At 43.2% G+C, this 27041-nt stretch overlaps 1 protein-coding gene across 1 annotated transcript in view; it reads left to right on the top strand.

Annotated features, from left to right (window-relative positions):
• The window catches only part of abtb2b (ankyrin repeat and BTB domain containing 2b), a 152407-nt gene that overhangs the window by 81199 nt on the left and 44167 nt on the right, over positions 1–27041 (top strand). Inside the window, exon 3 of the mRNA XM_021564060.3 lies at positions 22577–22787. Within this exon, the coding sequence (XP_021419735.1) occupies positions 22577–22787 (211 nt within the window). The remainder of the gene's footprint in view (positions 1–22576; positions 22788–27041) is intronic.

Genomic DNA, 27041 nt, shown 5'->3' with positions numbered 1-27041 from the left:
TGAAATGTCAATTTCACGGGAATTCCACGAACGGTCTGTATGTAACCAAACATAGCTGCTGCTCATTCCGTTTGCTCAATAATTGATAAATGGTTTAAAAAAGTAAGGTCTGCGTCCATAGAGACACATACCAGCTCTACTGGTAGTACTGCTACTACCAGCAGTACTACACCTGCACCTGTCGATGACACAAGTTGTTCTGCTTCCACGAGCACATCCAATGCTAGCATCAGTAATTCTGTATTTGTTGTTAACCCAGCTAGCATGGACACTGAGAGTTGTGATTCTGATGCAGCCAAAGAGCTACTGCCCCCTTACCTGGGAAAGCACGAACAACAGACCATCAAAGAGGCGCAAATATGATGAGAACTACATTGATTTGGGGTTGAATTATATTGGGAGTAGTGCCTTTCCTCATCCACAGTGTGTTATATGTGCAAAAGTACTATCTCACAACTCGATGAAACCTTCACTCTTGCGCAGACATTTAGAAACAAAACATGGCAATTTGAAAAATAAGCCACAGGAGTTTTTTGAGCGAGAATTAAGACAACTTTAGAGTAGTTAGAAGTGTATAAAAGCAACCGATACCATTATTAAGAAGGACACCAGGAGAGGATATTTTTTAAGTACTGGACAGCTTTGTGACATCAAATGGACTTTGGTGGTCCATTTGCACAGCACTTACACAAATCACTGATGATTGGCTGAGAGAAATTGATGATAAAATGATTGTGGGGGCTGTCTTGTTAGACTTCAGTCTAGCTTTTGACATCATTGATTCTAGTCTGCTGCTGTGAAAACTGATGTGTTATGGCTTTACACCCCCTGCTATAATGTGGATAAAGAGTTACTTGTCTAACAGAACACCCTGTGTTCTTTAATGGAAGTCTATCATATACAATCCAGTTAGAATCAGGAATTCTCCAGGGTAGCTGTTTAGGCCCCTTATTTTTTTGCATTTTTTACTAATGACATGCCACTGACTTTGAGTAAAGCCAGAGTTTCTGTGTATGCGGATCACTCAACACGATACACGTCAGCTACTACAGCGAATAAAATGACTGCAACACTCAACAAAGAGCTGCAGTTATTTTCAGAGTGGGTGGCAAGGAATAAGTTAGCCCTAAATATTCCAAAACCCTAAACCTTAACTAAATCTTGTAATAAATAACGTGGAAATTGAGCAATTTGAGATGACTAAACTGCTTGGAGTAACACTAGATTGTAAACTGTCATGGTCAAAACATATTTATGCAGTAGTAGCTAAGATGGGGAGAAGTCTGTCTATAATAAAGTGTCAACAAACCAGGTCCTACAGGCCCCTGTTTTGGGTGCACCTTGACTATTGATCAGTCGTGTGGTCAGGTACCACAAAAAAGGACTTTGAAAAAGAAAATTGCAATTGGCTCAGAACAGGGCCACACGGCTGGCCCTTGAATGTACACAGAGAGCTAATATTAATAATATCCATGTCAATCTCTCCTGGCTGAAAGTGGAGGAGAGATTGACTTTATCACTACTTTTATTCATGCATGTTGAATCCCCTGAGCTGTCTGTCAAAACTACTGGCACACAGCTCGGACACCCATGCATACCCCACAAGACATGCCACGAGGTCTCGTCACAGTCCCCAAGTCCAGACCAGACTATGGGAGGCACACAGTACTACATAGAGCCGTGACTACATGGAACTTTATTCCACATCAAGTAACTGACACAAGCAGTAAAATTAGATTTAAAAAACAGATTAAAAAAACACCTTAATGAACAGCGGGGACTGTGAAGCAGTCACACACACGATAACATACACACACACACACGTTAACATACGCACTATACAAACACATGGAATTAGTACTGTAGATATGTGGTAGTGGTGGAGTAGGAGCCTGAGGGCACACAGTGTTTTGAATGTATTGTAATGTTTTAACATTGTATAAACTACCTTAATTTTGCTGGACCCCAGGAAGAGTAGATGCTGAAGTATCCACCGAGAGTATCTTTGCTGCCAAGGGAATGCCTGACAGCTTGAAAGATGTATTTGACACTACAGTGAAAGTGGTTAACTCGTGTATTTTCTGCACTATGCAATGATATGGGCAGCGACCATGTAACACTTTTACAACGTACAGAAGAAGTGTGCTGGTTATCAAAGGGCAAAATATTGATACTTTTTTTGAATTGAGAGACGAGCTTAAAGTTTTCTTTACTGACCATAATTGTCTGACCTCTTGCTGATGACGAGTTTCTCACATGACTGGCCTATTTGTGTATGATTGTTTTGTGTGCAAATGAACTGAAGCTTACGGACAATGTCAAATGTGATATAGCGAAGCACCTGAGTGAGTTAGGTGCTCAATTACGCAGATACTTTCCTGAAACGGATGACACAAACAACTGGATTCATTATCCCTTTCATGCCCTGCCTCCAGTCCACTTACCGATATCTGAACAAGAGAGCTTCATCGAAATTGCAACAAGCGGTTCTGTAAAAATTGAATTTAATCAGAAGCCACTGCCAGATTTCTGGATTGGGCTGCGCTCAGAGTATCCTGCCTTGGCAAATCGCGTTGTTAAGACACTGATGCCCTTTGCAACCACGTACCTACAGTTGAAGTCGGAAGTTTACCTGCACTTAGGTTGGAATCATTAAAACTCGTTTTTCAACCACTCCACAAATTTTTTGTTAACAAACTATAGTTTTTGCAAGTCGGTTAGGACATCTACTTTGTCCATGATGCAAGTCACTTTTACAACAATTGTTTATAGACAGATTATTTCACTTATAATTCACTGTATTCCAGTGGGTCTGAAGTTTACATACACGAAGTTGACTGTGGCTTTAAACAGCTTGGAAAATTCCAGAAAATTATGTCATGGCTTTAGAAGCTTCTGCTAGGCTAATTGACATCATTTGAGTCATTTGGAGGTGCACCTGCGGATGTCTTTCAAGGCCTACCTTCAAACTCAGTGCCTCTTTGCTTGACATTATCAGAAAATCAAGAGATATCAGCCAAGACCCCAGAATTTTTGTTGTTGTTGACCTCCACAAGTCTGGTTCATCCTTGGGAGCAATTTCCAAAACCCTGAAGGTACCACGCTCATCTGTACAACCAATAGTACACAAGTATATGGGACCACGCAGCCATCATACCACTCAGGAAGGAGATGCGTTCTGTCTCCTAGAGATTAACATACTTTGGGTCGAAAAGTGCAAATCAATCCCATAACAACAGCAAAGGACCTTGTGAAGATGCTGGAGGAAACAGGTACAAAAGTATCTATATCCACAGTAAAATTAGTCCAATATCGATATAACCTGAAAGGCCGCTCAGTAAGGAAGAAGCCACTGCTCAAAAACCACCATAAAAAAAGCCAGAATATGTTTTGCAACTGCATATGGGGACAAAGATCGTACTTTTTGGAGAAATGTCCTCTGGTCTGATGAAACAAAAATAGAACTGTTTGGCCATAATGACCATCGTTATGTTTGGAGGAAAAAGGAGGAGGCTTGCAAGCCGAAGCACACCATCCCAACCGTGAAGCACGGGGGTGGCAGCATCATGTTGTGGGGGTGGCAGCATCATGTTGTGGGGGTGCTTTGCTGCAGGAGGGACGAGTGCACTTCACAAAATAGATGGCATCATGAAGTAGGAAAATTATGTGGAAATATTGACGCAACATCTCAAGACATCAGTCAGGAAGTAAAGCTTGGTCACAAATGGGTATTCCAAATGGACAATGAACCCAAGCATACTTCCAAAAGTGTGGCAAAATGACTTAAGGACAACAAGGTCAAGGTATTGGAGTGGCCATCACAACGCCCTGACCTCAATCCTATAGAAAATTTGTTGGCAGAACTGAAAAAGAGTGTGCGAGCAAGGAGGCCTACAAACCTGACTCAGTTACACCAGCTCTGTCAGGAGGAATGGAACGACATTCACCCAACTTATTGTGGGAAGCTTGTGGAAGGCTACCCAAGTTAAACAATTTTAAGGCAATGCTACCAAATACTAATTGAGTGTATGTAAACTTCTGACCCACTGGGAATGTGATGAAAGAAATAACGTTAATTTCAGTCTTACCCTGGCAAATTTTATGTGTCTAAAATTGTTTAGTAACAGGTTATGGTGTGTTGTATGTCTGCCTTAGGCATTTCATCACTTTACCTAAAGCGATTAAATATGACTGTATAGTGGTTTATAGGTATGCTACAACACACCATAACAAAGATCATGACTCAGTAATAAGGATGTGCTGCTTGTTGACAAAAACTTTAGAAATGCATCACACTGATGGTCATTATAATGCTCTTTGATCCTTGAGGAAAAGTTGACCAGAAATGATGATGCACTGTGTTGCTGTACATTATAAGTTATTATGATTATACTTGGATTGCATTAGTAGTATTGTTATATGGAATTATGGCTCTATATGATTATTACTCTGTCCTAGTGCATTACTATTATTCTTAATATTTACATGTGGTTGTTTATTTACCTGCGTTGAAGTCACTCTGGATAAAAGCGTCTGCTAAATGACAAATGTAAATGTGAAAATGTAAGGTTGCAAAACATGCTGGGTATTATTCTAAAACGATCCTCCCCCCTAAAATTGTAATCTGAATTTGACATTTTCAGTCATCACTGCTGTTATGTTGCTTCAGTTGATTTGACTTCTTGGTTGTCAATTTCTAACACGAAACCCAAACCGGCTGCGTGCGTGCGCCATCGTGCAGAGGTGTATTTTGTCCTCCCACACCAAACGCAATCATGACACGCAGGTTAAAATATCAAAACAAACTCTGAACCAATTAGATTCATTTGGGGACAGGTCGAAAAGCATTAAACATGTATGGCAATTTAGCTGGCTAGCTTGCAGTTGCTAGCTAACTTGTCCTATTTAGCTAGCTTGATGTTGCAAGCTAATTTATCCTGGGATTTAAACATTGAGTTGTTATTTTACCTGAAATGCACAAGGTCCTCCTCTCTCTCCTCCTTCCAGGGTTTTTCTTCTCTTGACTTTATATTGCGATTGGCAACTTTCATAAATTAGGTGCATTACCGCCACCGACCTCATTCATCTTTCAGTCACCCACATGGGTATAACCAATGAGGAGATGGCACGTGGGTACCTGCTTCTATAAACTAATGAGGAGATGGGAGAGGCAGGACTTGCGGCGCGATCTGCATCACAAATAGAACTGACTTCTATTTTAGCCCTGGGCAACGTAGATGCGCACGAGCAGTGGGTGCAATTATTTAATAATATAGATTTCTCAATTTATTTTGTAACACTCGCGCACGCGACATGAGCTATGTAGTCAGCCTGTAAGTTGGGTAAACACAGTTATTTGCTAATTCAATTTGATTTAATACGTCACCTCAACTTTAAAAAAAAAATACAACAAATTTGGTTGATTTAGCTAGATAAAATGAGTGAATCTCTCTCTCTCATTTATAGGAAGGACATTGACCTCATCCCGTCAGTTGAGGATGCCTGGTCATTCTTTAAAAGCAACTTCCTCACCATTTTAGATAAGCATGCTCCGTTCAAAAAATGCAGAACTAAGAACAGATATAGCCCTTGGTTTACTCCAGACCTGACTGTCCTCGACCAGCACAAAAATATCCTGTGGCGGACTGCAATAGCATCGAATAGTCCCCGCGATATGCAACTGTTCAGGGAAGTCAGGAACCAATACACGCAGTCAATCAGGAGAGCTAAAGCCAGCTTCTTCAGGCAGAAGTTTGCATCCTGTAGCTCCAACTCCAAAAAGTTCTGGGACACTGTGAAGTCCATGGAGAACAAGAGCACCTCCTCCCAGCTGCCCACTGCACTGAGGCTAGGTAACACGGTCACCACCGATAAACTTCAACAAGCATTTCTCAACAGCTGGCCATGCCTTCCGCCTGGCTACTCCAACCTCGGCCAACAGCTCGCCCCCCCCCCCCCCCGCAGCTACTCGCCCAAGCCTCTCCAGGTTCTCCTTTACCCAAATCCAGATAGCAGATGTTCTGAAAGAGCTGCAAAACCTGGACCCGTACAAATCAGCTGGGCTTGACAATCTGGACCCTCTATTTCTGAAACTATCCGCCGCCATTGTCGCAACCCCTATTACCAGCCTGTTCAACCTCTCTTTCATATCGTCTGAGATCCCCAAGGATTGGAAAGCTGCCGCAGTCATCCCCCTCTTCAAAGGGGGAGACACCCTGGACCCAAACTGTTACAGACCTATATCCATCCTGCCCTGCCTATCTAAGGTCTTCGAAAGCCAAGTCAACAAACAGGTCACTGACCATCTCGAATCCCACCGTACCTTCTCCGCTGTGCAATCTGGTTTCCGAGCCGGTCACGGGTGCACCTCAGCCACGCTCAAGGTACTAAACGATATCATAACCGCCATCGATAAAAGACAGTACTGTGCAGCCGTCTTCATCGACCTTGCCAAGGCTTTCGACTCTGTCAATCACCATATTCTTATCGGCAGACTCAGTATCCTCGGTTTTTCGGATGACTGCCTTGCCTGGTTCACCAATTACTTTGCAGACAGAGTTCAGTGTGTCAAATCGAGGGCATGCTGTCCGGTCCTCTGGCAGTCTCTATGGGGGTGCCACAGGGTTCAATCCTCGGGCCGACTATTTTCTCTGTATATATCAATGATGTTGCTCTTGCTGCGGGCGATTCCCTCATCCACCTCTACGCAGACGACACCATTCTATATACTTCCGGCCCGTCCTTGGACACTGTGCTATCTAACCTCCAAATGAGCTTCAATGCCATACAACACTCCTTCCGTGGCCTCCAACTGCTCTTAAACGCTAGTAAAACCAAATGCATGCTTTTCAACCATTCGCTGCCTGCACCCGCACGCCTGACCAGCATCACCACCCTGGATGGTTCCGACCTTGAATATGTGGACATCTATAAGTACCTAGGTGTCTGGCTAGACTGTAAACTCTCCTTCCAGACTCATATCAAACATCTCCAATCAAAAATCAAATCAAGAGTCGGCTTTCTATTCCGCAACAAAGCCTCCTTCACGCACGCCGCCAAACTTACCCTAGTAAAACTGACTATCCTACCAATCCTCGACTTCGGCGATGTCATCTACAAAATTGCTTCCAACACTCTACTCAGCAAACTGGATGCAGTTTATCACAGTGCCATCCGCTTTGTCACTAAAGCACCTTATACCACCCACCACTGCGACTTGTATGCTCTAGTCGGCTGGCCCTCACTACATATTCGTCGCCAGACCCACTGGCTCCAGGTCATCTACAAGTCCATGCTAGGTAAAGCTCTGCCTTATCTCAGTTCACTGGTCACAATGGCAACACCCATCCGTAGCATGCGCTCCAGCAGGTGTATCTCACTGATCATCCCTAAAGCCAACACCTCATTTGGCCGCCTTTCGTTCCAGTTCTCTGCTGCCTGTGACTGGAACGAATTGCAAAAATCGCTGAAGTTGGAGACTTTTATCTCCCTCACCAACTTCAAACATCTGCTATCTGAGCAGCTAACCGATCGCTGCAGCTGTACATAGTCTATCGGTAAATAGCCCACCCATTTTTACCTACCTCATCCTCATACTGTTTTTATTTATTTACTTTTCTGCTCTTTTGCACACCAATATCTCTACCTGTACATGACCATCTGATCATTTATCACTCCAGTGTTAATCTGCAAAATTGTAATTATTCGCCTACCTCCTCATGCCTTTTGCACACAATGTATATAGACTCCCCTTTTTTTTCTACTGTGTTATTGACTTGTTAATTGTTTACTCCATGTGTAACTCTGTGTTGTCTGTTCACACTGCTATGCTTTATCTTGGCCAGGTCGCAGTTGCAAATGAGAACTTGTTCTCAACTAGCCTACCTGGTTAAATAAAGGTGAAATAAAAACACCTTTTGTTACGTTACAGCCTTATTCTAAAATGGAATAAATAGTTCCCCCCCCCCCCCCCCCCTCATCAATCTACACACAATACCCCATAATCACAAAGCAAAAGCAGGTTTTTGTCCCAAAGCCACTCCTGCGTTGTCTTGGCTGTGTGCTTAGGGTTGTTGTCCTGTTGGAAGGTGAACCTTTGCCCCAGTCTGAGGTCCTGAGTGCTCTGGAGTAGGTTTTAATCAAGGATCTCTCTGTGTTCTGCTCTGTTTAGTTTGATCCTGACTAGTCTCCCGGTCCCTGCTGCTGAAAAAAATCCCCACAGCATGATGCTGCCTTCACCATGCTTCACTGTAGGGATGTTGCCAGGTTTTATCCAGACATGATGCTTGGCATTCAGGCCAAAAGAGTTTATCAGACCAGAGAATGTTGTTTTTATGGTCTGAGAGTCCTTTAGATTACTTTTGGCAAACTTCAAGCAGGTTGTCATGTGCCTTTTACGGAGGTGTGCCTTCCGTCTGGCCACTCTAACATAAAGGCCTTATAGCTGGAGTGCTGTAGAGATGCTTGTCCTTCTGGAAAGTTCTCCCATATCCACAGTGGAACTCTGGAGCTCTGTTAGTGACCATCGGATTCTTGGACACCTCCCTGACCAAGGTCCTTCTCCCCGATTGCTCAGTTTGGCCGTGCGGACAGATCTAGGAAGAGTCTTGTTGGTTCCAAACTTCTTCCATTTAAGAATTATGGAGGCCACTGTGTTCCTCAGGACCTGCAATAATGAAGAAATGTTTTGGTACCCTGTGCATCCTGTCTCGGAGCTCTACAGACAATTCCTTCGACCTCATGGCTTGCTTTTACCTTTGACATGCACTGTCAACTGTGGGACCTTGTATAGACAGGTGTGCACCTTTCCAAATCATGTCCAATCAATTGAATTACCACAGGTAGACTCCAATCAAGGATGATCAATGGAAACAGGATGCACCTGAGCTCAATTTCTAGTCTCATATATTTCTGTTTTCAATTAAAATTTCTAAAAACCTGTTTTCACTTCGTCATTATGGGGAATTGTGTGTATTTTTTTTGTTTTTGAGTTTATTTTTTATAATTCATTTTAGAATAAGGCTGAAACATAATATTATGTGGAAAAAGGAAAGACGTTGGAATACTTTCAGAATTCACTGTATAGTGCACTACAGGCTCTGGTCCAAACTAGTGCACTACATAGAGAATAAAGTGCCCATTTGGAACATCCATTTTCTGGTGTCAGCAGAAAACCAGCTGAATCTGTGGAACCAGTGTGAGCTGTGAGGGAAATCTAGAAGAACTGTTGAGTACTGTTGAGATATAAACTGAGGACAGTGAGTTGTGATTTTTCCAGGCATTGGAAATTTCGAGGCGCTCTTGTCGTGAGGAAAGCCAGGAAATGTGATACGGTGTGTGAAGGGCTCTCTCTGTTCGCGGTAAACGTCACACACACATACTGTACTCTACTGTACCTGTTGAGGTTTGTTTAGAGTCAGGGCTGGCAGGGTTGAAAAGAGTCCATAGGGAGGGACAGGAATGGAAAGGTGGAAGAGAAGTAGAGGGATAATGGGGAGGGGGGATAGAAGGCTGAGGCGTAAAGGTAGAAGATGGAGTAGGGTGTGTGTGTATAAAGGGAAGATTAGAGTGAGGGAGGGGTGGCAATGGAAAGGTAGAGGATGGGAGTGTGGAGGAAAGGAAGGACAGAGTGAGGGGGGAAGTGATGGAAAGGTGGAGGGGGGAGGATTGAGAGTGTAGGGGGGCTGAGGGTGAGGGAGGGATAGGTTTCCTCTTTCGAAACTGACTGAACACTCTGCTGTTTGTCCCTACAAGACAAGGCTACGTTCATACACACACTGACGGTTAGTAAGGCATTTAGAAAAAAATATTATGCTCACACACACACACAAGATAAGATGGCGCTGTATTGTATGGTTACAGTCTTGCAGGCTCCGACCGTGAAAGGGGCAGGAGAGCGAGCGTATTGGTGAGACCAAGGTGAAGGGAAAACCGCCCACCACATCGGTCCATTTTACAGGCCAATGTTCAGTCACCCAATAACAAGATGGATGACATTCGGTCACGTATTTGCCCACAAATAGACATTCGTAATTGCAATATCATCTGTTTCACTAAAACTTAGATCTCAAATAAGTCACTCCCCATGGCTTCCACTCTCAACAAATTGTTCACGCACCCCGAGGAACAAGACTTTGGCTTCAGGGAAATCCAGAGGGGATGTGTTTGTTTCTACATCAACATCAGATGGGGTGCAGACTCTAGCGTAGTGACGGTCTCATCCTACTGTTCACCCGACTTGGAATACCTGATGGTCAAATGTCGACCCTTCTATCTCCCGAGAGAGTTTTCATCTGTTATAGTCACAGTTTCTTATATCCTACCTCAGGCCAACACTGCACTGGCTCTCAATGATTTGTACGAATCTCTAAACAAGCAGGAAACTGCGCACCCAGAGGCTGGTCTGATTGTATCTAGGGATTTTAATGCTGCGTCACTGAAATAAGCGATGTCAAACTTTTACCAATAAGTCTCCCTTTCCACGAGAGGCGCTAAAGTTTTAGACCACTGTTACACGGCACACTAGCAAGCTTACAAAGCCCTCCTTCGGCAAATCAGATCACGATACTGCTACTTCCTGTTTACATTCAAAAGCTCAAGCAGGATGTACCCTTGATTGAGAAATGGTCCATTGAAGCAGAGGCTAGGTTACAAGACTGCTTTGCTTGCACGGACTGAAATAGGTTCCGGGACTCCGCCGATGACATTGACTAGCCTATGACCTCCGTCACTGGCTTCATTAGAAAGTGCATTGACAATGTTGTCCCCACAGTGAAAGTTAGCTGCTTTCCCAACCAGAAACCCTGGATTAATATTGAGATACCTGTCAAGCTAAAGGACAGGGCCGACGCACATGAGGTTTACAGTCGGGGCCAAATGTTTTGAGAATGACATAAATATTAATTTTCACAAAGTCTGCTGCCTCAGTTTGCATGATGGCAATTTGCATATACTCCAGAATGTTATGAAGAGTGATTAATTGCAAAGTCCCTCTTTGCCATGCAAATAAACTGAATCGCAAAAAAAACATTTCCACTGCATTTCAGCCCTGCCACAAAAGGACCAGCTGACATCATGTCAGTGATTCTCTCATTAACACAGGTGTGAGTGTTGACAAGGATAAGGCTGGAGCTCACTCTGTCATGCTGATTGAGTTTGATTATTAGACTGGAAGCTTCAAAAGGAGGGTGGTGCTTGGAATCATTGTTCTTCCTCTGTCAACCATGGTTACCTGCAAGAAAACATGTGCCGTCATCATTGCTTTGCACAAAAAGGGCTTCACAGGCAAGGATATTGCTGCCAGTAAGATTGCACCTAAATTAACCATTTATTGGATCATCAAGAACTTCAAGGAGAGCGGTTCAATTGTTGTGAAGAAGGCTTCAGTGCGCCCAAGAAAGTCCAGCAAGCTCCAGGACCGTCTCCTAAAGTTGATTCAGCTGCGGGATTGGGGCACCACCAGTACAGAGCTTGCTCAGGAATGGCAGCAGGCAGGTGTGAGTGCATCTGCACGCACAGTGAGGTGAAGACTTTTGGAGGTTGGCCTGGTGTCAGGAAGGGCAGCAAAGAAGCCTCTTCTCTCCAGGAAAAACATCAGGGACAGACTAATGTTCCGCAAAAGGTACAGGGATTGGACTGCTGAGGACTGGGGTAAAGTCATTTTCTCTGATGAATCCTCTTTCCGATTGTTTGGGGCATCCGGAAAAAAGCTTGTCCGGAGAAGACAAGGTGAGCGCTACCATCAGTCCTGTGTCATGCCAACAGTAAAGCATCCTGAGACCATTCATGTGTGGGGTTGCTTCTCAGCCAAGGGAATTGGTTCACTCACAATTCTGCCTAAGAACACAGCCATGAATAAAGAATGGTACCAACACATCCTCCGAGAGCAACTTCTCCCAACCATCCAGGAACAGTTTGGTGACGAACAATGCCTTTTCCAGCATGATGGAGTACCTTGCCATAAGGCAAAAGTGATTACTAAGTGGCTCGGGGAACAAAACATTGATATTTTGGGTCTATGGCTAGGAAACTCCCCAGACCTTAATCCCATTAAGAACTTGTGGTCAATCCTCAAGAGGTAGGTGGACAAACAAAAACCTACATATTCTGACAAACTCCAAGCATTGATTATGCAAGAATGGGCTGCCTTCTGTCAGGATGTGGCCCAGAAGTTAATTGACAGCATGTCAGGGCGGATTGCAGAGGTCTTGAAAAAGAAGGGTCAACACTGCAAATATTGACTCTTTACATCAACTTCATGTAATTGTCAATAAAAGCCTTTGACACTTGTGAAATGCTTGTAATTATACTTCAGTATTCCATAGTAACATCTGACAAAAATATCTAAAGACATTGAGGCAGCAGACTTTGTGAAAATTAATATTTGTGTCATTCTCAAAACTTTTGGCCATGACTGAACAGTCGATGCCACGAGTACGTACAAGAAGTTCCTCTACGAGCTCTGCAGAGCCACCAAACACGCAAAAAGACAATACAGGAATAAGGTGAAATCCTACTACACCGACTCTGACGCTTGTCGCATGTGGCAAGGACTACATTCTATTATTGATTATAAAGGAGGACCTAGCCGTGAGCTACCCAACGATTGCTCTCTACCAGACGATTTGATCTCGCTGTCTGAGGCTGACTTTAGTAATGAATTTTTAAAGGTTAACACTCATAACGGTATTACAGGGCATGTCCACAGGACATGTCCACAGGGCATGTCCTGACCAGCTAGCAGGCGTCTTCACTGACATTTTCAACTTCTCCTTCTCCCAGTCTGTAATCCCCACGTTTCAAGCTGACTACCATCATTCCTGTTCCCAAAAACTCTAAGGCAATCTGCCACAAAGACTTCTGCCCTGTGGCACTCACATCTGTAATCATGAAGTGCTTAGAATGGCACACATCAACTACATCATTCCAGACACCCTGGACACAGACATTTGCATACCGCCACAACAGATCCACAGACAATGCGATCTCAATTGCAGGAACACTTATGTGAGAATGCTTATCGTCGACTACAGCTCAGCTTTCAACACCATAGTGCTGTCCAAGCTCGTCACCAAGCTCGGGACCCTGGGACTGAACACCTCCCTTGGACTTCCTGACGGGCTGACCCAAGATGTTGAGGGAAGGCAACAACACTTCCGCCACACTGACCCTCAACACAGGGACCCACCCAGGGGTGTGTGCTTAGCCTCCTCCTGTGCTCCCTGTTTACCTACACACATGGCCACACACGACTCCAAATCCATCAAGTTCGCTGACGACACGATGGTGGTTGGACTGATCACTAACGGCAATGAGACAGCCTACAGGGAGGAGGTCAGAGATCTGGCTGCGTGGTGTCAGGACAACAATCTCTCCCTCAACATCAGCAAGACCAAGGAGGAGCTTTTGGACTACAGGAAATAGATACAGTGGAGAGGGTCAAGAGCTTCAAGGTCCTCAGCATCCACACCACTTAACATGGTCATCTCACACAAGCACAGTCGTAAAGAAGGCACGACAGCACTTCTGCCCCCTCAGGAGACCGAAGAGATTTGGCATGGCACCTCAGATCCTCAGGAACTTTTACAGGTGGACCATCGAAAGCATCCTGACTGATTATATCACCACCTGGTAGGGCAACTGCTCTGCCCACAACCGCAAGGTGGTGCTGATGGCCCAGCGCATCACTGGGTGCGAGCTCTCCGCCATGAACTGTTCTCTCTGCTCTCATCTGGCAGGCAGTTTCTGAGCATCGGGATGTGGACCAGCGCTCCGAAAGAGTGTCTTTCCTCAGGCCATAAGACTGTTAAATAGCATAAAACTGTTGAATAGCTAACGATCCCTGCCCTCCCTCTCTCCCACAGACTATCTGCACTGACTACCTGCACGGACTCAGGTCTCTATCACTCAGCCACACACACCTAAACTGACACTCTTCACATTCACGCATACACACATACCCACATACTAACACACCTCAATCACTCCAGTACCACTGCATAGGGTTGCAAAGCCACCGGTAATTTACCAAAGTTACCAGAATCTTCAGTAATTTGGGTAATTAACACAACATCTATGGCAATCTATTGTAACTTTGGTAATTTATACTTCAATAAATGTATTCATATACAGTATAGTGTTCATTTATTATATCTGTGTCCATATTGTCCATGATTTTCTAGTAGATCGACCATATGGTTCAAGAGAAAATAGCCTATTTAATGAAAAAAGCATCTAATCAACAATGGAATTACCTCTGCAACTCTTCCAACTATTTCGTGCTGAATTCGTCATATTAAACACCAATGGTATTCACTAAGTTGAATGTTGATTTTTAGGATAATGTTTTACAGCTTTGTCATTATTATTATTGTATATTGTTTTATCTTAATTAATTCATTCATTTTACATTTGATAAAGGCACACAGAGGGCCAAAGATTATTGCAGACACCTGTGATAACCGGAAGTACCTAAAATGGCCACTTGATTGCGTGTGATAGATTACATAAAATCCTTGAAATATCCCAAAATCCTAGAAGTTTACTGGTAAACTTCAAAAGTTTCAATTAATATAACTTCCCTTTGCAACCCTACCCCTGCACATTGTAGTAACGCTACTGGCACTGCACTGAACTGTATATACTATAACACCTGTAACTGCATTCTCCTTTCTTTTCTTTTTTACTTCTCTCGCAGTTCACATTTGTTTTATTTGTTATCTATATTACTTCCTTTATTGTACATTTTTGGGAAAGAGCTCGCAAGATAAGCATGTCACTGTACTGTATCCTGTGCATGTGACAATACAACTTGAAACACACACACACACACACACACACACACACACTCTCTCTGGCCGGTAGTCGGGTGTTTAAGAAAAACACACACACTCTTTCACTCTCTGAGTGCACTCTTTGTGTAATGTGTCTCCTGTGCTATGGCGCTGGTTTGAGCTCTCAGCTGGCACTCTCCAGGCCTCCACACACACATGGGGTTGGCACGCCTTGCCCAGGAGACAGGGCAGACACTGGGGCATCTGTATGGAAGCAGCCAGTCCTGCTGGAGTCCTGGGCTGGACTGAACTGGACTTAGCTGACCGAGCGGGCGCACACACAAACTAAACATGGGGCCTTGTGGTGTGCAGAATTTCTTTTTTCTCCTCCAGTGAGAAATAAAATTAAAAAGCTGGTGGATAGGGGAAATAGTTGGTTTTTATATTGTATTTAAGGGTATGCCACAATTCAAAAAAGGTTAATAACTCATGTTATATTAGCATATACCAGTATACTAGTACAATGGCAAACATAAGTTAAAGCATGATCCTAAGGTTACTACAAGCTTCACTCAGTTGATCTATGTGTGTGCGAGCATGTGGGTGGAGTGGGATTTTTTGGAGTAGTGGCCACCTTTTGGTAACACGATAAAGCAAAAAAGAAATGTGTGTCTTTCAATTTTGTGAAAGCAAGGAAGAGTCCCTTTGCTAGTAGTAGCTATCTGGCATCCTGGCTAAAAATCTAGCACGATAACTAGCCTTTTTAGCTTCCCATGTAATAAAATATCAGATTTATACGGCCAGTGTAACCTAAAACATTATCCCAGTTTGATATGTTGCTTGTGTATTCATTCCCATATCAGCTAAACATAGAATGTCATCTTGTTTTGGTCATGGAGAAAAAAAAACACATGGCTAGCTAGCTGGCTACAGCAGGTTCTACCATTTCACAATAGTCTGTAATCACTAGTTATTACTTCTAAACAAAATACATTTTTGGGTGGATTCTGCAACACTCCTAATCTTGTGTCTGCATAGATCTTGTAGTAAGTTTAACATGACAGAAGCAGAGGGTGAGACAGGGACAGAGAGAGACACAGAGAGGTAAAGTGAATAACATAATGAGGTAGGTTGGGGTAGTAGCAAATAATCCCACTAAATCTACTAGAATGTTCTTTTAAACCACTGAGTAAACAAACAGAAGTAATTGTTGTAGCCAGAATCCCAGCTGTAAACCAGCGGCAACCCAAAGGGATTTAGCTGCGGCCCACCACTGGTTCTCCAATCCACCATTTGGTAAACACTGGTGTTAGAGTAAGAGAATGACTTTGTTAGTGGAACATGGCGTGCTTGAAACAGGCTAACGATAAAGGGATATTAAGATAAGAAGAGACAATGGGGATATATTTTCATACTACAGAAATTACCATAAACCTCAATATAATATGGCAGAGTGATTTAATTACAAACTTTTATTCAACAATGTACAATATAAAGAGGCAACTTTTTATTGTTTTACTTTTTTTTTAAACATAGTTTACTAAACTTTAGTCAGATTAAAACCTGCTTATAGTGCACATTATTGAAGAGAAGTTTCAAATGCTCACACTGCCAGGTTATAATAACGTTTATGATATTTTTGGGACATTGCACAATGCTTTTGCACTACATGTAAAGCATAGGATCACAGAGATTTAGGCTATATGTGTCTTTAATTGAAAATTCACATCAACAAATACCTTATGTTATTATTTTCTTACCATCATATCTAGTACAGCCACAACATTGTGAACTAGTATCCTTGTAGCAGTACAACATAAGATTCTAAAACCCTATGCTCCTTTACCCTACTGTTACTGGGTAGGTTGGGTTGTTGACATGTTTTGAACAGAAACAGCCTCATTGGCTCACATGTTCTGAGGCAGGAATCCATCCAATATTACATGTAATCCAATAATGCTGTATTTCATATCCTCAAGACCTGTGGAGCTAAGCCCTGAAGCCCCAGGGGGTATATCAGGGCTGGGAAGCCAGGGAGAGGCTCTCCGTCCTGGGGTAGAATTCCTCTGAGACCCCATGGAGCGGGCCGGTTGGTGGGAACACAATTGAGCCCTTCAGCTACAAGTAGGCTCTGGCTTTTTTTGGAGGACTTGACTCCCTATGGTACCCCTTCACCAGCCCATCTCTCTTCCTACACTCAGTCCTGGCCTCCAGCCATCCTCCCACTCAACGGTGATCAGGTTTGAGATTAACCTATAAGGGTAATTATGTTAAATGTGTGCTATATGATCCAAAACATGACCCTGCCTCCTTTGTGTATGTATGCCTGTCAGTGAATGCTTATCAGAGGAGGAAGGGGATGACTATCCTCCTCAGTGAATACAAGTTTTCCTTTTTAGATAAAAAATAATAAACTATACTAAATATATTAATGTCACCAAATAATTGATTAAAACACACTGTTTGCAATGAAGGTCTACATTGGCCTCAACATCACTCTCTGGGGTAGAACTATGGTGTTAGCCGGAGGACACATTAACCTATCAGAGCTTTTGCAGAATGAACTGACATGTTGTTGAACCAATCAAGTATCAGCTATCAGCTATAGCTAGCTAGCACTGCAGTGCATAACATGTGGTGAGTAGTTGACTCAAAGACAGAGAAAGACAATAGTTGAACAGTTAAAAAAAAAAAAAAAAAATCTTCAAACTGAAGGAGAAGAAAGAGACAGAGCTAGCTTTATTTTGTGTTATTTTTTTACTTTCACTTACCTAGCTAGCTGATGCAGCTAACAAAATTAGCCTACTCAAACACCTGGCTCAAACAGAGAGGGATGCTATGTTAGCTGGCTATGGCTATCCAACACTGGAACTCTTCCAAGGTAAACTTTTGTTTTTTCAATGTATTGCCACCAGGGCCCGCAGATGTAACTACTAAACTGCTTGCTGTACACTGTACTGCGTGATTGTAGCGGGTTTATTAACACGTTAGTTCTAGTAGCTAGCTATGTTGACTATGACGTTAGGTGGCAACGATGTAGGCTGTGTGTAGTGGTTAGAGTTTATGGTATGAAGGTTTTCGCCTGGTCAGAGACAACTGTTGTATGGTGCACTGAATCCACAAGTGAAGGAAAGATGTGAGAGGAGGAGAACACGTAGATTCGAGAAGGAATTATACAACTGCATCTAACTTAGATCAGCTAGATGGAGGCAAGAGTGTACAAGACGGTATTGAATGGGTCACTGTGTGGATTACATTTTTTTTATTTGTTTTATCTCGACCTGTTGTAGCAACCTCATGATTGGTATAGGGGAAATTTTAGTATCATGTAGTAGCCTAAACCTATCAATGTTACATTGAACTGGGTGAATGGAAAGTTAATTATAGCTCATCTTTAACGGCACCGACCACCACTGATACCTGTGTATGTGTGTGTGTCTCTGTGAGTTTCATAGTGTACATACATAGGGAAAAGTCATCAGCTACTGAATGAACCGTCTCCATGTGGTGGTTTAGGCCTACTCCACTCTGAACGTGGGCTGACAAATACCTTTTATAGATACTACTTCCATATGTACAGTGGTTCCTCAGTTAAAAGGTTTGAGATTATGCTGAAGTTTTTAGAGGTAATTTGTGGTTTAGTCCATTACCCTGCGTCACTACTTCATTGCTCCAGACCACCGCAGGGGGGAGTTAGAGCGCTGATTATGCTTTTGGTTCCCAAGGTGCTAATGTGTCTCTACCTGAATGAATGTTGTCAATGAATAGGCAATATAAACCAAACTGATAATTGTGCACAACTTCAAAACTTGAATTAACTGAATGATGAGGATGAAAAAGAAGAGTGATTGAATTTAGAAAAATAGTGTAAGAATTGCTCTTCCTCTATCCCGCGTGCACACACAAAAAAGAAAAGGTTTCGCATATTTCAAGACCTGAGATATTTAATGTAGGTCAAATCATATTAATTTGTATTTGTCACGTGCGCCAAATACAACAGGTTACCGTGAAAGGTGAAAGGTCTTCCTCTGACACCGCCTAGTATATAGGTCCTGGATGGGAGGAAGCTTGGCCCCAATGATGTACTGGGCCATACGCACTACCCTTTGTAGCGCCTTACGGTCAGAAGCCAAGCAGTTTTCATACCAGGCGGTGATGCAACCAGTCAGGATGCTGTCGATGGTGCAGCTGTAGAACTTTTTGAGGATCTGAGGACATATGCCAAATCTTTTCAGTCTTCTGAGGAGGAAAAGGTGTTGTCGTGCCCTCTTCACTACTGTCTTGGTGTGTTTAGACCATTATCATTTGTTGGTGATGTGGACACCAAGGAACATGAAACTTTCGACCCGCTCCACTACAGCCATGCCAATGTCAATGGGGGCCTGTTCGGCTCACCTTTTGCTGTAGTCCACGATCAGCTCCTTTGTCTTGTTCACATTGGTTGTTGTCCTGGCACCACACCACAGGTCTCTGACCTCCCTATAGGCTGTATCATCATTGTCGGTGATCAGGCCAACCATTGATGTGTCGTCAGCAAACGTAATGATGGTGTTTGAGTCGTGCTTGGCTACGCAGTTCTGGGTAGAAAGGGAGTACAGGACTAAGCACGCACACCTAAGGGTCCCAGTGTTGAGGATCAGTGTGGCAGATGTGTTGTTGCTTACCCTTACCACCTGGGGGCAGCCCATCAGGAAGTCCAGGATCCAGTTGCAGAGGGAGGTGTTTAGTCCCAGGGTCCGTAGCTTTGTGATGAGCTTTTTGGGCACTTTGGTGTTGAACACTAAGCTGTAGTCAATCAACAGCATTCTCACATGTTGCTTTTGTCCAGGTGGGAAAGGGCAGTGTGGAGTGCGATTGAGATTGTGTCATCTGTGGATCTTTTGGGGCGGTATGTGAATTGGAGTGGGTCTAGGGTTTCCGGGATGATGGTGTCGATGTGAGTCATGACCAGCCTTTCAAAGATCTTCATGGCTACCAATGTGAGTGCTATGGGACGGAAGTCATTTAGGCAGGTTACCTTCACTTTCTTGGGCACAGGGACTATGGTGGTCTGCTTGAAACGTTGGTATTACAGACTCGGACAGGGAGAGATGGAATATGTCAGTGAAGACACTTGCCAGTTGATCCGCGCATGCTCTTAGTACACGTCCTGGTAATCCGTCTGGCCCCGCGGTCTTGTGAATGTTGACCTGTTTACATATCTTGCTCCCATCGGCTATGGAGAGTGTGATCACATAGTCGCCCGGAACAGCTGGTGCTCTTATGTATGCTTCAGTGTTGCCTCGAAGTGGAGCATAAAAGGCTTGCGTCACTGGGCAGCTCGCAGCTGGGTTTCCCTTTGTAGTCCGTAATAGTTTGCAAACCATGCCATTTCTGAAGAACATCAGAGCTGGTGTAGTAGGATTCAATCTTTGTCCTGTATTGAATCTTTGCCTGTTTTATGGTTTGTCTGAGGGCATAGCGGGATTTCTTATAAGTGTCCGGATTAGTGTCCCGCTGCTTGAAAGAGGCAGCTCTAGCCTTTAGCTCGGTGTGGATGTTGCCTTTAATGGCTTCTGGTTATGATATGTACGTACGGTCACTGTGGGGATGACGTTGTCGATACACTTATTGATGAAGCCAGTGACTGAGGTGGTATACTCCTCAACGCCATTGGATGAATCCCTGGACATATTCCAGTCTAGCAAAACAGACCTCTGGTTGAGATATGTACGCACGGTCACTGTGGGGATGACGCCATCGATGCACTTATTTTTATTTTATTTTACCTTTATTTAACCAGGTAGGCCAGTTGAGAACAAGTTCTCATTTACAACTGCGACATGGCCAAGATAAAGCAAAGCAGTGCGACACAAACAACAACACAGAGTTACACATAAACAAACGTACATAGGCATTGAGTGATGATGAGAGAGGTTTTGTCTTTAGAGGCACCAATTAAGACAGGTGAGGTCACTGCATGTGTGGGGGGTGGAATAAAAGGGTCCGGTGTAAAGGTTCAGAGCTTGCGGTAGGAATCCGGAGATGTGGTAGAGAAAAAGCAGTCCGATATGCTCTGGGTTGATATTGCGCTGTGCAGACTGGCAGGTATTGACCGAACTGAGTCTTGCTGGTGTCCGAGTTAACTGTGAAGACCGCTAGCAGTGGCTAACTGGCTAGTTTGCTGTCCAGCTCCTGATGGGGGTTCCGGTTCTAGAGTATAAAAATAGCAGAACCGTACCACATTGGGTGGGGCGGGTTGCAGGAGAGTATACAGTGGGGCAAAAAAAATATTTAATCAGCCACCAATTGTGCAAGTTCTCCCACTTAAAAAGATGAGAGAGGCCTGTAATTTTCATCATAGGTACACTTCAACTATGACAGACAAAATGAGAAAAACTGTTTGAGGTTGTGGACAGGTGTCTTTTATACTGATAACAAGTTCAAACACGTGCCATTAATACAGGTAACAAGTGGAGGACAGAGGAGCCTCTTAATGATGAAGTTACAGGTCTGTGAGAGCCAGAAATCTTGCTTGTGACCAAATACTTATTTTCCACCGTAATTTGCAAATAAATTAATTAAAAATCCTACAATGTGATCCTACAATCCTAAAATGTCTGGATTTTTTTTCTAATTTTGTCTGTCATAGTTGAAGTGTACCTATGATGAAAATTACAGGCCTCTCTTATCTTTTTAAGTGGGAGAACTTGCACAATTGGTGGCTGACTAAATATGTTTTTGCCCCACTGTATGTAAATAAGGTATTTCTACTTTTTACTTTTAGTACGTTTACAAAAATGTATGAAACTGTTTTTTATTTCTCATTATGTGGTATTGTGTGTGTGTAGATGAGGAAAAAACATAATTTAATACATTTTAGACTAAGGAAGTAATAAAACAAGATGTGGGAAAAGTCAAGGGATCTGAATACTTTCCAAATCCACTGTATAATTTCACTGAAAGACTAATATTGTCACCCATCACACTATTCTTGATTTAATATTTTCTCTACATATACTAAATAATACATGTGAGAAATTTGTTTTGATTTACAATGGACTGTTATTATGCACCTGTCTCGAGACAGGGGCAGTGGGAAAATGCAGGATGCTTTCCCTGTTGTTCATTTTTTAATACATTTTTTATTTAACCTTTATTTAACTAGGCAATTCAGTTAAGAACAAATTCTTATTTTACAATGATGGCCTACCCAATTGTGCGCCGCCCTATGGGACTCCTGATCACGGCCGGGTGTGATACAGCCCGGAATCAAACCAGGGTCTGTTGTGATGCCTCTAACACTCTGATGCAGTGCCATAGACTGCTGCGCCACACTTTTCATGCCAGCCAGTTATGCTATACTTCTGTTGTAAAGATAAACAATGTGCTTAATATTAGGAAAGTTGAGAAATAAATATAGTAGGCCTAGTCTATAGAAAGCTGATGGGATCCTCCTCTTTTTAGTAGAGGCCGTTGCTTTGTTTCCTCGCGCAATTGCTTAACCTATAGAAATGTTGCGCAACATGAGCTTATGGGCTCTCATGAAGTGTTCGATTAGATTTTCGATTACATTTGCATTGATGTCCTAGTAATTAGAGGGACAATAGATAGATGCTGAATACCAGGCAGTTAGAAAGTTTGGTAGGCTGCTAATGACCATCAGCAGCATCAGAGCTTGTAGAAGCCTAATTACCTTGACTAAACTTTCACATGGAATTTGACTGCCTTCATGTCTCGTGTCCGCCGGTGTGGTGGTAATACGGTCACCGCAACAGCCCTAATCTCACCTTCACCCTCACCATCTCCCTGTGTCTCTCTCCTAGGTGACCTGGTGTCCAGAGCCATGCACCACATGCAGCGGTTGAGCTCCGTACGCCCGGGGCTCAGCCCGGCCCGCCACACCCGGCCCCAACAGATTGTCTCCTGGTTGCCCGACGCCCTCCACACCCTCTACTACTTCCTCCGCTGCCCACAGATGGAGTCCATGGAGAACCCCAACCTAGACCCACCCAGGATGGCCCTCAGCAAGGAGAGGTAGGGGTTATATGGATGTTTATACACACACACACACGCACACACAGAGACACACAGTTCATACACACACTCTTTCTTTCTCTCTCTGTGCACTTCACAAAATAGATGGCATCATGAGGGAGGATAATTATGTGGATATATTGAAGCAACATCTCAAGACATCAGTCAGGAAGTTGAAGCTTGGTCGCAAATGGGTCTTCCAAATGGACAATGACCCCAAGCATACTTCCAAAGTTGTGGGAAATGGCTTAAGGACAACAAGGTCAAGGTATTGGAGTGGCCATCACAAAGCCCTGACCTCAACCCTATAGAAAATTTGTGGGCAGAACTGAAAAAGCGTGTGCGATCAAGGAGGCCTACAAACCTGACTCAGTAACACCAGCTCTGTTAGGAGGAATGGGCCAAAATTGTGGGAAGCTTGTGGAAGGCTACCCAAAACATTCAACACAAGTTAAACAATTTAAAGGCAAAGCTACCAAATACTAATTGAGTGTTTTGTAAACTTCTGACCCACTGGGAATGTGATGAAATAAATAAAAGCTGAAATAAATCATTCTCTCTGCTATTATTCTGACATTTCACATTCTTAAAATTAAGTGGTGATCCTACCTGACCTAAGACAGGGATTTTTTAATAGGATTAAATGTTAGGAATTGTGAAAAGCTGAGTTTAATTGTAGTTGGCTAAGGTGTATGTAAACTTCCGACTTCAACTGAAGATGCAGAAAAACAAAAATAAACATGTGTCTGTGACTGACACTGTTTAATTAAGAACTGAGAATAGGCGAAGTTGGCTAACCACAGTTTTTTCTTACACAGCTCACATTCACCAAGTACATCACTTTATTAAAGAGCTCTTATCAACTTGTCACAAACTTCCTGTGAACCCCTCCTCTTCCCACCAACCATTCACAACGGAGTCTACAAGGTTCTTATTCAGGTGCTAATGCTAGGTAGGGGGTACAGGTAGTCGTTACAGGTGTAAGTGTTAGTCTTGGAGAACTGTGGACTATTTGAAAGATGTGAATAAGAGAAAGGGTTAGTGTATTTAAGAGGCGCTAATGGGTTTTAACCCTGTCAGTGGCTCTTTTCATCTCTTATGGCTGGCTTCTCGGCTTTGAGGTTGGGGTCAAGGTAATTGTATGTTTTTAGACATAGTTATCTCATTGGTAGTGTCTGATTAGTTTATTGGTAGTGTCTGAACAGTTGTAGGCCTATAGCTGATTTGTGAGAGATTAGAGGTTCCATGACCATGTTAATGAACTGAATGGTGTGTGCTCATTGGACATTTCTCATCTGGTTTTGCCTCAGGACTCAAATTAAACCTGGTTGTCTCAGTCACGACCCAATATCACACTGTGGAAAACCCCCCGCCAAAATGCAGTCTGGGAAACTATTTTTAATGCTATATTGATTGTAAATGTAGGAAGTATATGACAAGATAACACTTTTTTTATGAAGATTGTTAGTTATTTCACTGGTTTAAGACTACAAAATCAACCAAAATGTGCTGATAATAGTCTGTGTTGATAATACTGTTATTGAAGAAAGATAGTTTTCAGAGATTAAATAAGTAAATGTAGGCATTTTCTACACACTTTCTACCTCGTTTTAGTCATTTAGGTTCAGACGAAATAAATACAAATAAGAGAATCACTGCTCAAATAGCCCCTGTAGAGCAGGGGTTCTCTCTGGAAATTACTGCTTGTGTTGTACGTATGCCAGTGACAACAGGGCGTGGACTAGGACTGACTCACTACTGATTCCACTATTTCCTGTCCTACAGTAAGATGTGATAAAAAGCTGTATAAATATCAGCTTACGTAGCTCATGTGGTCATTATGAAACTACACGTCGGTTCCCTTAGGTTGGTTCTCCAGGGTTCATGGAAATGTTACGGAAGTAATTGGTGAAATTAAAAAGACAATGTTTTGAACCTGCTACATTTTAGGGAGGTGTGTTCACATGCACATCTTCATACAGTACCAGTCAAAAGTTTGGAAAGACCTACTCATTCAAGGGTAATTCTTTATTTGACTATTTTCTACATTGTAGAATAACAGTGAAGATGTCAAGACTATAAAATAACACATATGGAATCATGTAGTAACCAAAAAAGTGTTAAACAATTCAAAATATTTGAGATTCTTCAAAGTAGCCACCCTTTCTTTGTCTTGATGACAGCTTTACACACTTGGCATTCTATGAACCAGCTTCATGAGGTAGTCACTTGGAATGCATTTGAATTAACAGGTGTGCCTTGTTAAAAGTTAATTTGTGGAATTTCTTTCCTTCTTAATGCGTTTGAGACAATTAGTTGTGTTGTGACATGGTAGGGGTGGTATACAGAAGATGGCCCTGTTTGGTAATAGACCGAGTCTGTAGTATGGCAAGAACAACTCAAATGAGCAAAAAGAAACGACAGTCCGTCATTACTTTAAGACATGACGGTCAGTCAATATGGAACATTTCAAGTACTTCGTAAGTTTCTTCAAGTGCAGTTGCAAAAACCATCAAGCGCTTTGCTGAAACTGGCTCTCATGAGGACCACCACAGCAAGGGAAGCCCCGGAGTTACCTCTGCTGCAGAGGTTAAGTAAATTAGAGTTAGCTGCACCTTAAATTGCAGCCCAAATAAATACTTCACAGAGTTCAAGTAACTGACACGTCTAGGGTTGCACATTTTGGGGAATATTCAGAGGTGGAAACTTTCTGTGGGAATTAATGGAAAAAATGGGAATTAACGGAAATATTTGCAAATTAATATTAATACCATTTAAATGTAGATGTTTTTTGCATTGGATATATTTACCATATCATATGGAGACAAAAACAGAAACCTTTTACCTTATCATAAGTAGACATAATTACAAATTATTCAACCCTTCAAATAGAAATAAAAAAACGATTTAGTTACAAATTTAACTGTTATTAAATGAGTTGACTCTTCACGTGATAATTTCACTGAACAACAAAAGAAAGGGAATATTGAATGATCCCAATGATCCATCGCATCTCCCAAAAACGTTTTCAACATACATCTGTAAAATGATAGTCTAGAAACTTAAGCTTTGGTTGTCTTCCTCTCAGACGTCCATGTCTTCTCCCTGAACTTCCTCAATGAACATCTCTTAAACATCAGACTCTGAGGCCTCATCTTCATTGTCATTTTCCAACCTTGTTGAGGATGGCTCATTGCCAGGCTCAAAAAGCCTCAAATTTGCCCGGATGGCCATCACATTTAATTTTTTTTACCCCCTTTTTCTCCCCAATTTCGTGGTGTCCAATTGTTGTAGTAGCTACTATCTTGTCTCATCGCTACAACTCCCGTACGGACTCGGGAGAGACGAAGGTTGAAGGTCATGCGTCCCCCGATACCCAACCCAACCTACCTGCTTCTTAACACAGCGCGCATCCAACCCGGAAGCCAGCCGCACCAATGTGCCGGAGGAAACACTGTGTACCTTGCAACCTTGGTTAGCGCGCACTGCGCCCGGCCCGCCACAGGAGTCGCTGGTGCGCGATGAGACAAGGACATCCCTACCGACCAAGCCCTCCCTAACCCGGATGACGCTAGGCCAATTGTGCGTCGCCCCATGGACCTCCCGGTCGCGGCCGGTTACGACAGAGCCTGGGCGCAAACCCAGAGTCTCTGATGGCACAGCTGGCCCTTAACCACTGCGTCACCCGGGAGGCCCGGCCATCAATTTTTCAACCCTTGTATTGGTCAGCCTGTTGCGTGCTTTGGTGTGTGTGTTCCCAAACAAGAACCAGTTGCGCTCTGAGGTGGCTGATGTTGGTGGGATTTGGAGGATGATGGAGGAAACATGGGAAAGAGCCTCAGATCCACAAAGTCCCTTCCACCAGGTGGCTGATGATATATGTTGGCACATTGCCATATTGCATCTCCATCCCAAAGCCCTTGCTAGGAAGTGTACTTCGCCAGACTGCCAAGAACCTTGCTCTCATTCAGGCCAAGGTGGTGAGACATGGTAGTGATGACACCACAGGCCTTGTTGATCTCTGCACCAGACAGGTTGCTCTTGCCAGCATACTTGGGGTCCAACATGTACGCTGCAGCGTATATGGGCTTCAGGCAGAAGTCTTCATGCTTTTTTATGTATTTCAGAATTGCAGTTTCCTCTGCTTGGAGCAAGAGTGAAGTGGGCAGGGCAGTACGGATTTATTCTCTTAAATCTGCAAGAAGAGTCTGAACATCAGACATGATGACAACACCACCCCAACGGGTGTTGCTG

Source organism: Oncorhynchus mykiss, chromosome 2, assembly GCF_057628025.1.
Source record: "Oncorhynchus mykiss isolate SJ-2025 chromosome 2, ASM5762802v1, whole genome shotgun sequence".
Taxonomy (NCBI): domain Eukaryota; kingdom Metazoa; phylum Chordata; class Actinopteri; order Salmoniformes; family Salmonidae; genus Oncorhynchus; species Oncorhynchus mykiss.
The sequence above is the reverse complement of the archived record's forward strand: the minus strand, read 5'-3'. Positions and strand labels throughout refer to the sequence as shown.